The sequence below is a fragment of the Arvicola amphibius genome, chromosome 6 (genome assembly GCF_903992535.2).
Source record: "Arvicola amphibius chromosome 6, mArvAmp1.2, whole genome shotgun sequence".
In the NCBI taxonomy this organism is placed as follows: Eukaryota; Metazoa; Chordata; class Mammalia; order Rodentia; family Cricetidae; genus Arvicola; species Arvicola amphibius.
In genome coordinates this window covers 13,469,944-13,483,776 of record NC_052052.2, presented here as the reverse complement: position 1 = coordinate 13,483,776, position 13,833 = coordinate 13,469,944, and the positions used below count along the sequence as shown (strand labels likewise).

At 53.1% G+C, this 13,833-nt stretch overlaps 1 protein-coding gene across 3 annotated transcripts; it reads right to left on the bottom strand.

The window, feature by feature from the left end:
* Positions 1-446: 446 nt before the first annotated feature.
* On the bottom strand, positions 447-13,822 carry Slc66a1 (solute carrier family 66 member 1). Of its 3 annotated transcripts, none has more exons than XM_038332917.1 (9): positions 13,763-13,822; positions 10,878-11,003; positions 9,897-10,141; positions 7,266-7,395; positions 6,624-6,711; positions 6,099-6,241; positions 5,844-5,936; positions 5,053-5,238; positions 447-3,405 (listed from the first exon to the last, which is right to left on the bottom strand). In XM_038332917.1, the coding sequence occupies exons 3-9, from the start codon at positions 10,058-10,060 to the stop codon at positions 3,328-3,330; spliced, it is 882 nt and encodes a 293-aa protein (XP_038188845.1). In that variant the 5' UTR covers positions 10,061-10,141; positions 10,878-11,003; positions 13,763-13,822; the 3' UTR covers positions 447-3,327. The 3 variants fall into 3 exon arrangements, with proteins under 3 accessions (XP_038188845.1, XP_038188846.1, XP_038188847.1); XM_038332918.1 differs by having other exon boundaries at positions 13,712-13,800; XM_038332919.1 differs by lacking the exon at positions 13,763-13,822 and adding an exon at positions 13,260-13,443.
* Between the last annotated feature and the right edge of the window lie 11 nt (positions 13,823-13,833).

The following is a 13,833-nucleotide window of genomic DNA, read 5'->3' as shown; positions in this document are numbered from 1 at the left end:
CTTCCTGGGGGATGGGAGCAGGGCTGGGGTCAGGTGGTGGAGGTAGTGCTGTTCAGGTTCCAGAGAGGATGCGTGGAGTCGGCGGCAAGGGGAAAGGAGGAGATGGACACCATCTGAGGGTGAATTGGGATGGCTGCCCTCGAGTTTACTGAAGAAAAAAAATACATCTTTTAAACGCTACAGTTGCACATAGGATTAAATGGGGGAAAAAGGCACGTGAGCTGGCGTGTGGCTTGAGATGGGGGTTCAGGAAGCACTGGCGTTGGCAATAGGCGCCAGTCATATGTTAATGGAAGGGCCACAAGTTCCTCTTGCCAAACAGAAGAATCTGTCTTTTTTTAGCAAGCGGGAATTTTCCTCAAGCCCCTGAGGAAACGGGGACACGTCTAAATGCCTGATCTTGGGAAAAGGACTTTCTTGGTGGAATCAGACACTCTCACAGAATATTGTAGTTTCTTATGTGGCTTTGTTTATTCGATTAACTAAAGCTTAAAAGTGAGCAAAGAGGAGGCCAGACAAGCATTACCGTGAGCCTGAGCAGACCTTAGGAATTTATAAGTCTTGATTGTCACCTATCAAGCAGATGTTACTTGTCTGTTTTCTAGCAGCCTGGTGCTAACTTGTGTGGGAGGAGGCAGAGTTCTCACACTGGATGGTCCCAGGGTGGTGGCTTGGTTTTTTTCCCAAAGAATTATTTTGTTTAGAGAGAGCTACTGTTGTACACACGTTCATCCTTCACCAAAGCCCGCACAGAATTTCCCCAAGGGAAAGGCATAAGTAAAAGTGTGCTGGAGAATCCTGATCCCCTGATCCGCAATAGCGAAATGCTGGGACTTTGTCAAGCAAGCAGTGCTCCCTAGGTGGTCCACGCCAAGTACGGTTGCTAGTGACCTAGTGCAAGCCAGCCAGGTCCCCACTGCCAGTCTCTAGACGGACAGTGTCTCGGGCGTTTTACTGAACATCATCTACTGTATCCTGGGGACATAGCAGTGTAGAGACGGACGCTCTCTGCTCAGTTTTCTGCTTCAGGTGTGGAAGGAAGGAGGAAGGGGGCAGCTGCATCCTCAGCTATGGTGGGCAGGGCTGGGTGACAGGTAGGGACGGGAAAGTGGTCCCTGAAGCCAATTCAGAAGGGGTGGAGAAGGGTGATTTTGGACCCCACCTCCAAGAGAAGAGGAGATCTGGAAGCCATACTGTGCTAGTTGTAGTGACTGGGGAAAGAAGCCCAGGTCTGATAAATAACCAATGAGAAGCCTAGTCTGGGAGCGGATGTGAGCTATAGGAAGACCCTATCTCAAAAAATTCACACACACACACACACACACACACACACACACACACACACCTATCTGACTCACTACAGGAGGGATCTCTGGCAGGTATACAGTCCGGCCTCCACTCCACTCCCTCTGAGTGGCTTGAGGGAGACCCTCCTAGCACATATATTTCCATTTCTGTGGCTGAGCCTGAACTGGAACCAAAATGCCCACACGAGGCCTGAGGAAAGATCTAAGGGGCCTACTGTACCTTCAGGTCACGTCAAGATGAGCATCCCACCCCTCCTTGACCTGTAAAAAGTAACAAGAGGTGTGGGAGAGGAAGAAGAAAGGGAAGACAGCTGGGGCCATCATTACAGCAGGGTCCTGTTAGTCAAACTGGCTGTCCCCCAGGAGCCTGAGGAGATGGGAGATGGCTAAACTCCCTCGAAAGTCACTAGTACCGCTTTTGGTCATGGGAAAGAACAGGCTGAGGGAGTCAGCCCAAATCACAAGGCTCACCAGTGGCTGATGCAGGCTTGAGATCCTCAAGTCCCTGGACCACTCACCAGGGACAGACCTGGTAAGCATAACCAGACGATGCAAGCCTGACACTGATCCCGCCATGGAGCACTGGAGCAAGCCTCCAAAACAGAGGAGGAATCGGGGTTAGATAGGCAGTCTGACTCCCTGGGTAGAGACCACACCTCCTGTCAGCCAGGCATTCGCCACAGGCAAAAAAAAAAAGAAATCTCTCCCCCCCCCCCCCCCGTGAAGGGATGTCACCCCTGCTGGAGGGACAGAGGAGGGCTTCTCAAGCAGGACTGTCATTTCATCTTCTCCTGCCCACCCAGCTTCGGTTCAGGCCTGTGCCTGAGGTCATGTGCCACACCGAGGCCCCAGATCTCCCAACTGGGAAAGGTGCCATCCAGCCCAAGGAAAGTAGCATAGAGCCAGGTCCCAGGATACAAGGAGCACCTGAAGCCAGCAGTGCTTTGCCTGGGTCTATGCCACAACATAGACCCTCTCTTTTCTGCAGCTGCGGACAGAGAAGCTAAAAGAGCACTCAGAGGTGGCAGTCTGTCTGTCTGTCAGGTGGCCCCTGGCCATGCATCTGGCTTTTTTGGAACTAAAATAATATATGTGCACAAGCTGGGGCTAACAGGAAAGGTAGCTAGTTCTCTGCCCCCGGTCACCAAAAGGTGGAGGCCCACAGGAATGTGGAACCAACCCTTTCTCCCTTCCTTTCAGCCTTGCCACTTCTGTGCCCTGTCCCCCACTCTTCTCCTCTTCCACCCATGCTTAGATCACTACCTTCTTCAGAAAAGCACCAGTTTGTCCTTCTTTTTTACCTCCAAAGTGACCTTCACTGAGTTCTGACTTGGACAGAAGCCCCACCCTACATAGCCCCGGAGAGAATGCTGGAACAGTAGCATGGTCATGCCAAGCCTCTGGGGATGTCCAGCCAAACCCACCTAGCTATCTGTCTCTTCCCGAGCCTCAGGAGCAGGGAGCCCACTGAGGTGTCCCTGTTACTGCCATGTCATGCCACCAGAGTAGGGCAGAGAGATAAAAAGTTAGAAAGCCAAGGGCCCATGGATACTGGACACGGTTCCCCCATCAGTATGAACTTACCATGGGTCCCTGCCCAGACCCCAGCTGTCATGGGAAGGAGCAGCAGAAACAGGCCCAGATGGAAGGTATCGTTTACTAGGTTGTGTCCAGTCAGAGGGACAACCCTGGGTCCCCTGGATCGGATGTAGCCTGGGGTGCACAGGCAGATTGAGGTAGGTGGATGGGAGGTGGCCACACCATCTTCTGGGGGCTCAGCTATGGGTCTCCTACAGACTCCTCGAGCAGCTGTCTTATACCTGAGAGGTAATGTCCCGACATAGCATGATCCAACTCCAGACTTGTCCTAAGTCCAAGCACGGACGGGAGGCAACCAGGCCCAGAGTCCCAGGCCTCCCTCAGGCCGCCTCCTAGGCCCAGTCCGGGGGCTGCAGTATCACTGCCCACGCTTTACTCTTCCTGGGATGGCAGCCGAGGTTCCCGTCATCCACGGCACAGGTCAGCTTGGGAGGAGAGGCTCTTGCTCTGAGGCAGTAGCAGCGGAGCGGTTCCTGTACACCAGGAACTGAACAGAGATCTGAGGGCGGCGTTAAGGCTGCGGCAGACACATTGGACCGGAGCTGTTCGCATGACTCTTCCCTGATCTGCAGGTGCCAGCCAGGACTTCTGAGCCTTGCCCTTGCTCTCCCACCACCCTGAGTACCAACCCTGATCTCCCAGCTCAGCCATCAGGAACCCTGGATTAGGACCCTGCCTTTCTCTACAACACTACGAGGCTGGACCACTGTGGGCCTTTCTCGCGATATCCTATGAGGACTTAGCAAGGGCCATGTTTACTTTCTGCCAAGTGGGACCCAAATAATATCCTGTTGAGCCTCTTGGCAAACACTGGCAGAGCACTCACTGAGTGCTGGGTCCCATGGGGACGGTGCTCAGATATTGATGCCGTCAGCTGTTACCGGGGTGGGACAACGACTAACAACTCATATGAAAGGAGAGAAACACTGAGGGACTGAGGGTTTACGCTGTGTCACTCTGTGAGGAGGCAGCGGGGGTCAGGATCTAAGCCCGCTCACCTGCGTCTTCATGAGCTAGCTCTCATTTCCAGTGGATGGGTGCCCTGGCCCTTCTATTCCCCGGGACCTTTACACAGGCTGCGGCTGGACTCTTGCTGCACAAAAGCTCCCTTGCTTTCTCGCCTGAATAACTTCTCCCTCAACCCAGGTGAGATGACACCTGTTGAGGCCTCTGTTTACCCCAAACTAGGACAGTAGCCCAGTGGTGACATGCTCCTGCTCACTCTCTCTGTAGCACGTGGTGCCACTGAAGTGAAGTGACCATCTAAAAACCCGGTGTGTTCTGTCCTTGCACTCTTTGCTCTCTGATGGTGCTGGTCCTGCCTAGGTGCCTGTCACACAAAAGAGGTGCACACTCTTGATGAACGGGCAAACTGATGGGTACAGAGGGATGGATGGGGGGTGAGTAGACGTCTGGGCAGATGGACAGATGGGAAGCTGAATGAATGGCTGGATGAATGGACAGATGGATGGGAGGTTGGATGGGTGGGTGAGTGGACAGATGAAGAATGGATGGATGGGTGGGTGAGTGGGTGATGGATGAGGTGGGAGGGGTAAACATAGTTTGAATGAAAGGTCAGATTGTAGATGGAAGGATAGGTAGATGATTGGATGTGTGGACGAAGAGGTGAATGGATGGATGGATGGATGGGAGGATGGGAGGATAGATGGACAGGTAGATAGATAGATGAGTGAGTGGATGGATGGGTGGTGGGTGAATGGATAGTTGAATGTTGGATGGATGATGTTGGATACGGGTAAATGGAGGATGGATAAAAGACTGGACTGTAAACCGGGCGGTGGTGGCGCACGCCTTTAATCCCAGCACTCGGGAGGCAGAGGCAGGTGGATCTCTGTGAGTTCAAGGCCAGCCTGGTCTACAAGAGCTAGTTCCAGGACAGGTTCTAAAAAAGCTTCAGAGAAACCCTGTCTCGAAAAACCAAAAAAAAAAAAAAAAAAAAAAAAAAGACTGGACTGTAGATGGACGAACAGATGGGTGGACAGATGTGTAGATGCATATGTAAACAGACGAACGGATGGGAGGGTGGATGTGCAGACAGAGGGGTGCACTGACAGGGCCGTGCATGCTGAAGCAGTGGCTGCCTTGCCCCCATGACTTTGCCAACATGACCCACCTTAAAGGATACAATGGTGTCAAGCAGCAGCACACCCAGGCTGCCCACGAGCCAGGGCAGGTGGTGCAGCAGGTAGCTGCCCTCGCTCTGGCCCACCTCAGGGTTCTTGAGCAGCACGCTCAGCCCGTACAACGTGTTCCCCAACATCACCAATGCAAACAGTGAGTAGGAAATTCCTTGGGTGGACTGCCGTAGAAACTAGAAGGAAAAGGGTGGTGTTGGAGCCCTCAGAGAGGGTTCTTGTCTATAATACCAGCATTTGGGAGGCTAAGGCAGGAGGATCATGAGTTCATGGCCAGGCTTAGACTATATAGCCAGTTAAGGGTGAGTCTGGGCTACACAGACAGCCCTGTCCCCAGGCTTGGAAGACTCTGGATTGTAAGTGTCCGTGTGTGTGCCCTGTGTGGTTCATACTGTGAGCTGGTTTTTCATTGTGTGCCCAATGCGCAGCATGGCTTGGCACCCAAAACAGCCCTATCTGGGGCCCAACTCCAAGCACTTCTCCCAATACCACAGACATCATGGCTGTCTATACCTGCTGGCCCCCTCACTGGACTCCTCCTGCCAGGCAAGCCTCCAGCGGGGGTCTTCAGCATCTCCTGTCCGCTCTCTCGGGCTTCTCAGCTCGGCGGCTCCCTCACACTTGACTTCCAACGTTGCCGAGACACAGTCTCAATCACCCCTCCCGGCAAGTGTCATGGGGCCAATTTCCCCAGCTGGGGGCCTCTGCCCATATCAACAGCTGCTGTGCTTAACCTGCCGGCCCTCCTTCCACATGACCCACACCCCTACCGAAAGCTCACATTAGTGCGGATCTGAGGCAGCCTTGAGAGCAGGTACAGTACACTGGAGATGGAGCCGATGACAAAGCCGATGACCTCCTTCTTTGTGAAGGGCTGTGGGCGGGAAAGAAAGGGGCATTCACTATCTGGTGGGAGTTTTAGGGAGCAGTCTTCCCAGGGGGATGAGTAGCCGTTTAACATCTACATGATCACGCAGGGCAATGAGAGTCAGCCCCTCCCCCCCCACCATGTTACCACCACAGGCCCATCCTCTACCTTATTGCCTGGCTCCACAGACAAGAGCATCCTTCCCCGGAAGCTTTCCCTGGGGACAGCCACAGGATCACTGACGCTTAAGAGTGGTGTGATACACACCGTCCCCAAGATGAAGAAGAGCACAGAATTGATAGGGGCAGACACTGGATTGAGGTAGGAGAGAGGCCAAGATTAGGGATCTAGGTGACAGCAGACAGCCTGGGATGGGAGTCCCAGCCTTGCTTCTCAGTAGCTATGTGACCTTGGACAAGTGGCCTAGCCTCTCTGAGCTTCAGTCCTTCATCTGCAGAATGGGGATACAACAGTACCCTTCCCCTAAGGATACAAAGGAAAGACCGTCAAGGGCAGAGGGGTCAGTCTGCTCTATGACGCACCCTCCTTTCTGGCTCTGAACCAGAGAGGAGGGGGCAAGTGGGGTCTTCCTGCAGCTTGATCTGTATATGTCTCCATCTCGGCCCAATCCAACTCAGGTCCCAGGCCTCCCAAGGCCAGCAGAGCGTGATCCGAAGTGACCCCTGGACTCACACGCAGAAGGCCGGTTCTTGAACTTGTAATGGAAGTACAGGGTCAGCATCATGAGGTCGGCCAAGACGTAGTACACAGCCGTGTAGGTCTGGGAAAGAGAAGTGGACCTGGGCAATGGCTGCCAATAGGCCCCAATTCAACCCTGGCAGCCCTCCATTGCACCCCAACTGGTGACCACCTCTTCGAGCCTCTTGTTCCCTCAACTGAACGGAAGGTTCCCTGTTCCTACCTAGGCGAATGCGGGGTCAGGTGGACAAGGGGTCCAGGGAGAATCCAGCCTGAACAGTCCACAAAGCATCGAGTACCAGAGTTGAGGCAGATTGGCCAAGGCCTTCACTGACCCTACTTCTGCTGGCCTTAGAATGATGTCCGTGATTCCCAAGGAAAACCCCATTTGCTACTTTGCAGACCCCACACTCAAAAATTTCAGTTGGGTCCCAAACCCTCAGAACCACAGACCCCTGTGGTGTGGTATGCTTACATGGCAATTGGGGGAACTGAGAGACAGAACCCTGACTCACCCATGGTTCCACAGCATGGTGGCCACTGAGTGTTGGCTGGCAGATTTGAAGCCCTAGTCTCTTCTCCCACAGCTGTTCCCACTTGTCCTTAGCTGCCCTACTGTGCCTGGGACCCACCCACCTGCAGGGGTAGCTGGTCTGCCAGGAAGGAGCCAATGAGGTTGCAGGAATCTCCACCGATCCAGCCCAGAAGGAACCACAGTGACAGGGCCTGGTCCATGTTCCCCGTCTTGCAGGCCTTGATGTACTGGCTATGGGAGAGGAGGGGACACGTGCTCAGAGGCTGAGGCCCACTTAAAAGGCCAATAAGAGCTGGGCGGTGGTGGCGCACGCCTTTAATCCCAGCACTCAGGAGGCAGAGTCAGGCGGATCTCTGTGAGTTTGAGGCCAGCTTGGTCTACAGAGTAAGTTCCAGGACAGCCAAGGCTACACAGAGAAACCCTGTCTTGAAAAACCAAAACTAAACCAAACCAAACCAAAACAAGGTCGAAAGGAGGGCCTTAACAGTCACAGTATGACTGGGGCAGTGATGGGCAAGAGAGGGCCCAGAGCTCAGGCTGGAACCTAGAACTTCAGAGGCAATATCCTCAGAGCGTTTCTTTGATCTGGGTTGGAATTCTACCAGCGGGAACCCTTACTAGCTCAGGAGCACAGCACTGTGCATCTTTCCAGACAGAGCCACAGCCTTAATCAGATTCTCTCCCACTGCTCCCTGGGGTCTCCAGAAGGGGCAAAGGGTCTGTGCAGGTTTCTGAAACCTGTGCCCGGCCTTGAGAAATGCCTTGGCTGCTTCTTTAATATCTAGTTGGTGGGAGCTGGAAGCAAGGGTAGGGCAGCTAAGGTGGGTCCGAGGCCCAGTCTGGCCCTCTTTTAGGAGCCACTGATGGTAAGACATGCAGACCTATAGCCTGGTCACTCACAGGGCACAACAGAAGGATGGCCAGACTCCTGTAGCTGTTTCATGGGTTTTGGTCCCCTGACTGTCTTCCCTAAGGCCCTTCAGGCTGTGGCTGGGTTGGGTATGAAGCCAAATGTAATGTGAGATGCTGCCAAAGGGTCTGGGCACAGACTAAGCCCCCAGTGGGTACTGACTGCTTGAGTCCCAACACAAGGACAGTCAGATCTATCAGGATACTGCACAGTGGGGACAGAGATGGCTGTGTCACTCCTAAGGTTCACCCTGGCCAGAGCCTCAAACCTGAAAGCTCTGTTGCTGTTGTCACTATTGGTTTGCATGTGACAAGGCCTCAGACAGTCCATGCTGGCCTTGAACTCTCTGTGTATGCCTCCATTCCTGGCTCTTCAGTCTCTTGACTGTTACTCATGATGGTTCCCAACCACCTGTAACTCCAGTTCCAAGACATCAGACTCCTCCTTCTAGCTTCTGAGGGCACTGCACACACATGATGCACAGACACACATTCAGGCTAAACATTGGTACATATAAAATAATAAGATAAAAATTTTAACCCCACCCCACCAAAAAAAGAAACTCAAAGCCAGGTGCAATGGCACAAGACTCAGGAGGCAGAGGCAGGTGGATCCCTATGAATTTGAGGACAACCTGGTCTACACAGAGAGTTTCAGGCTGCTGGGGATAGTGAGACTCTGTCTCAAAATTAATTAATCAATCAATAATAAATAGCTGGGTAGTGGTGGCGCATGCCTTTAATCCCAGCACTCGGGAGGCAGAGGCAGATGGGTCTCTGAGATTGAGGCCAGCCTGGTCTATGGAGTGAGTTCCATGACAGTCAAGGCTAAGTAGAAGGGCCCTGTCTCAAAAAGAAAAAAAAAATAATAATAGCAATTTTTAAAAAGAAGCTCATGAGACTAGAAAGACATCTCTGCAGGTACAAGTGCCTGCTGCTCTTGCAGAAGACCCAGATTCAGTTCCCAGTACCCACATGGAGGCTCACAACCATCTGTGAAATACAGTCCCAAAGGGTCCAGATACAGTCTATGGGCACCAGGTGTCAAGCACACATGTGGTGCGCTTACATACATGTAAGTAAAATAACCAAATGCGTAAAATAATTTAAAAGAGAATGAACGGACAGGAGTGGTGGCTACACGTGTAATCCCAGCAATTCAGAGACGAAAGGAGGAAGATCAGGAGTTCAGGGTTACAGGGTCTCCCTAGATAGCCCAGATTGGCCTTGAACTCACGAACCTCCTGCTTCAGCCTCTGGAGTGCTGGGATTAAAGATGTGTGCCACCACATCCAGTCCAAGATCAATTTTTTAAATGGTAACAGCAGCCTTAGAGGACAGAGCCCTCGGTGAGGTCCTGACTTCATTACCGCCTGCCTCACCTCCCACGGTGCTCAGCCAAGCAGGACAGTAGCCGTCCCTTCTCTCACACACCTGCTGCTCCTGACCAGCTGCTTCTTGCCCGCATACCCCCAAGTTCTTCCTGGCTGTGGCCCTCCCTGCCGCTGCTGAGTGGTCAGGGGCTCTCTTTCACACTTCACATAGCTGGCCAAGAATATAGTAGGCACTGGATACATGGCAGAAAATATTACGATTTCAGCACCGGCATCCCTCAACATGAGGTCTGGCCTGTGTAGACTCCATGCAGGTCCCTATCTTCGGAGCAAGAAGGCCATTAGTAAATGTGATCAGGGAGAGGGGGAGTATATGTGGCCTGGGATCTAGATGGGACAATGACCAGCCAGTCAAACCCTCTGTGCAGTACATGGACTGCTACCACTCCTGAAGCCCCGCCTGCTCCTGCCACATAGCCATATACTCACGGGAAGGTAGATGCAGCAAAGCAGAGGATGGAGACCAAGCCCAGGCCCACGCTGGCCTCATCCCAGCCATCCTGAGCACATTCACCAAACACGTCCCAGATCCACTGGATGGAGCCGTTGGGGCAGATGGAAAAGTTGCTTGCACCTAGGGTCCTCCAGACCATGGTCGCAGAGAAAGGGTCCCAGCAGGGAAGAAGGCGCAGGTGTGTGTATGGTTACAGTTCAGAGGCTGGCGAAGGTTCGCTCTACAAAAAGAGAAAGAGGAAGTCTTCAGCCTTGGGAGGTGTAGCCCCCTTTCCCCGATCCGGGGATGTCAACTGGCCCTGTCCTCCACACAGTGAAGATAAAGACAGGCTCTACTTCATATGTGACACTCAACTGTGACAGTTCAATGAGTTCACAGTTAGAGTGGGTAGGCCTGCATGCCAGCAGCATCTTTTGATACAACTTGTGAACATGTAGGTATTTTGTTTTCTATTTTAGAGGTCAGACCTAGAGCCTCGCATGTGCTGAACAAGAGGTCAACAACTGTCCTTATTCCCAGCATTTTTTCCTTGACTTTGTATCTCAAGAGGGTCTCACAAATTGCCCAGGCTGGCAATTGCCCTTAAACCTTCAATCCTATTTCAGACACCTGAGTGCTGGCTTTCCAGGTCTGAACCACCAGGCCAGGCTTCCATCCCTTTGCCACTACTATCTTCTTTCTTTTTTCTTTTTTTAAAATTACTTTATTAATACTAGGAATCAAAATTTCCACTTCTTCCCCTCCTCCCACTTTCCTCCTACTCTCCCTCCAGTCCTAAGAGAGGGCGGTGTACCTCCTAACAAGGTCTCTGAAGCCAGGTGTCTCTGGAGGACAGACTACCGTCTGCATCGTGCATGTGTGAATGAGAAGGCGGTTCCTAAGGTTGCCCAGGTACCCGGATAGGAAGCTGGGGCCCATGGTCCTCCCAAACCCTGAAAGACAGGCATGACACCTACCTGCATGGAAGCCACAGCCCACACCAGAGTATGGCTGGTTGAAGGAGCAGGAAGAAAGGAGTCCTCCCAGATCCCTGCCACCTGCAGAGTCACCCCCGGACACTGTCACTCTGTACACTTGACAACCTAGAGAGGGGAGAGAGGACAAGGTCTGGCTGGCTGAAGCCATCTCCTCCAATCCCAGCATGCAATTTCACACTGTCCTCCTCCTGACTCAAATGGAACACTACTGACATGTTCTGGAGGAACCCGAGGCCACAGTAGGGAAGTCATCGGCTAGGGCCACCCAGCCAGAAAGCAAAAGCATCAAAGCCCAAGGGAGAGGCTTCACTGGTGGCTGCCACGGCTTCCCCTTTTGTCACCATGTTAGGAGGGCGCTTCCTCATCGAGACAGGCTCACTCTGGTACCTTCTCAGTTCCCACTTTCACCAGGGAGGCCTGGCTCTGGCTGGACCCGGACTGCTGAGCTTGCGATGACAGGGCCAGGGAGAGGAAGCAAGGCAGCTCCTTTCTCCAGGAAGCCCAGACTCTCAGAGGACCTAACATGACCAGCTACTAGAGGTGGGGGTAAGGTGCCCCAGGTCGCTGACTGGCCAGCTCATTGTGGCAGCTCCAGTATGGGGCAGAAGGTGGATGGAAGGCTCTTCCCTGGTCTCAGTGGCTGGTGCAGGTGACATCAGCATAGCTAATCTGGGGAGCAATTGCCTGACACCTCGATTCACGCGCAGTCCAGGTAAGAGCTGTGCCTAAGAAGCTCTCTTGCTTACCAGCCACACACATCCTTCCAGACTCCCCCGCCCCATGCCTCCCCCATCACACATCCATACACTGTGCTCCCTCACAACATCCAGGTTGGGCAGGGAACACCGTCCCCATTGTAAAGGCAGACTTAATTGGCTTTGGGCCTATGAGTCAGCCTGAGCCTGTCTATGAACTGGGGTTAATATCCTTCTGAGCTGAACATAAACCTCTGAGCCCCGCATCCGATCCACGGTGGTGATGGTTTGAAGATGAGAACCCAGTATCTTGGCTGCTATGGAGTCTTTCTTCAACCCCCTTTCACCGGGTTAGGAAGGAAATGAGGGGAGCAAGGGCTGTGGGTGTAAGCAGCTCTCCCAGCTTCTTTGAAGACGCTTTCCTTGATACCAAAGTTTGCTCCAAGGACCTCATACATGCTACATGCTAGTGAGTGCATGTAGCATGCACTGGGTTATATCCCTCAGTCTGAAGGATTCTAATGCTCATGGTTCATTTCCAGAAATGCTGGCCGGGAGACAGATCTCCTGAAACACCCCAGTCCTCTCCAACTCCAAGGTACTTCAACCTGAAGCAGATGCAGGCTCCATTCTGACACTGGATCAAATTCACAGAGACAAGGTCCCTGCACCTCAAGAACTACTTTTTTTTTGAGACAGGGTTTCTCTGTAGTTTTGGAGCCTGTCCTGGAACTAGCTCTTGTAGACCAGGCTGGCCTCGAACTCACAGAGATCCGCCTGCCTCTGCCTCCCGAGTGCTGGGATTAAAGGCGTGCGCCACCACCACCTGGGTCTAAGAACTGCTCTACTAACTTCATCTACTCCAGGTCCTCAGAGTCCCAGGCACCTCCTGCACACACTGTTTCTTCCTCTAAGGAATCCTTCTCCACCACAGATGCCTGGGTGATACACGACCCATTTCTAAATTGCCTTCGCCAAGAGGTGCCATAGCCACCTCCTCCTGGAACACACTCTTGGAGAAGACACACCACTATCCTTGTTAAACACTGCTCTTCAGACAAGCCTCTCTCCGCTCTCCCTGTCTGTGTATTTCCTTTTCTCATGGTCGGGATGCATCTGCTATACAACCAAGACTCAGGAAATGTAAAGGTGAGGGAGAGGGAAGGAAGCATGATGAAGGGGAGGGGGGAGGAGGACAGAAAACGACACGAGAAGGGGAGAGGGGAAGGGAGGAAACTTGTGAATTGAGGGGGGCCTAGGACTGAGGGTCCCGTCCAAGTGATAGAGCTTCAGCGTTCTGATGCATAAAATGAAGAGACTCATGAAAGATACTTAACCTCCTAGACTGACTGCAGACTTCAGTACAAACCCATTCCAAGCCATGATAATGGCTTGAGCCTAGGAACTCATCCATGCTGGCCAAGTGCTCCACCACTGTGCTACAAGTCCCTGAAATTAGGAAGGATTCTGACTCTCATGGTTCATATCCTGAAAGGCTGGCCAGGAGACACAGTCTCCCGCCACACCCAAAGTCCTCCAACTCTAAGCAAAACCAGGAAGATGCTTCCCATCGAAACACATCTCGCACAGTCGACAGTAATATTCTGTTCTTGCTGTAGCCCCCTGGGTCACACAGTAGCACACAGTATACACTAACTGAACAAACCTGAGATTACAGCAGTCCTCACACTTCTAACCAACCCTCCTTGGACTCCTGCGGTGAGCTTGGCGTGGGAGTGGGCACTCTGAGCTCCCTCCCTGCTGACCAGGGGGAAATGTATCAGGAGATCCTGCAATGGCTCCGGAATCCTACCCACTCCAGGCCTCCAAATCAAGTATCTAACTCCTTCCGGTGACTCTGCCGGTTAGGAGGGATAATGACAGGGCAGTAGCTGGGGCAAGCGCCGCGATGCCCCCGCCCAGTCCGGGAAAAACAAGGCAATCAGAAGCCAAGTGACCGGAAGGCAGGGACGGACAGGTGAGAAGTGGAGCCGAACGCGGACTCGGATCCCAAGTCAGACCCGGCTGAGGCTCGCGATCCCGAGCCCCAAAAGGGGACCGGCGCCGGGGACTGTGTGGGGCTAGGGAAGGGTGTAGGAAAGAATTGACAGGGCGCACCTGGAGTCCCGACCCCAAGCCCGACCTGCCGCCAGGCCCCTGCAGTCTCACCAGAAGAGGATCCACAGCCGATTCAGCTTCAAGGTCCGTAGCCCGCCGGGATCAGCTGACCTCCGACGCCC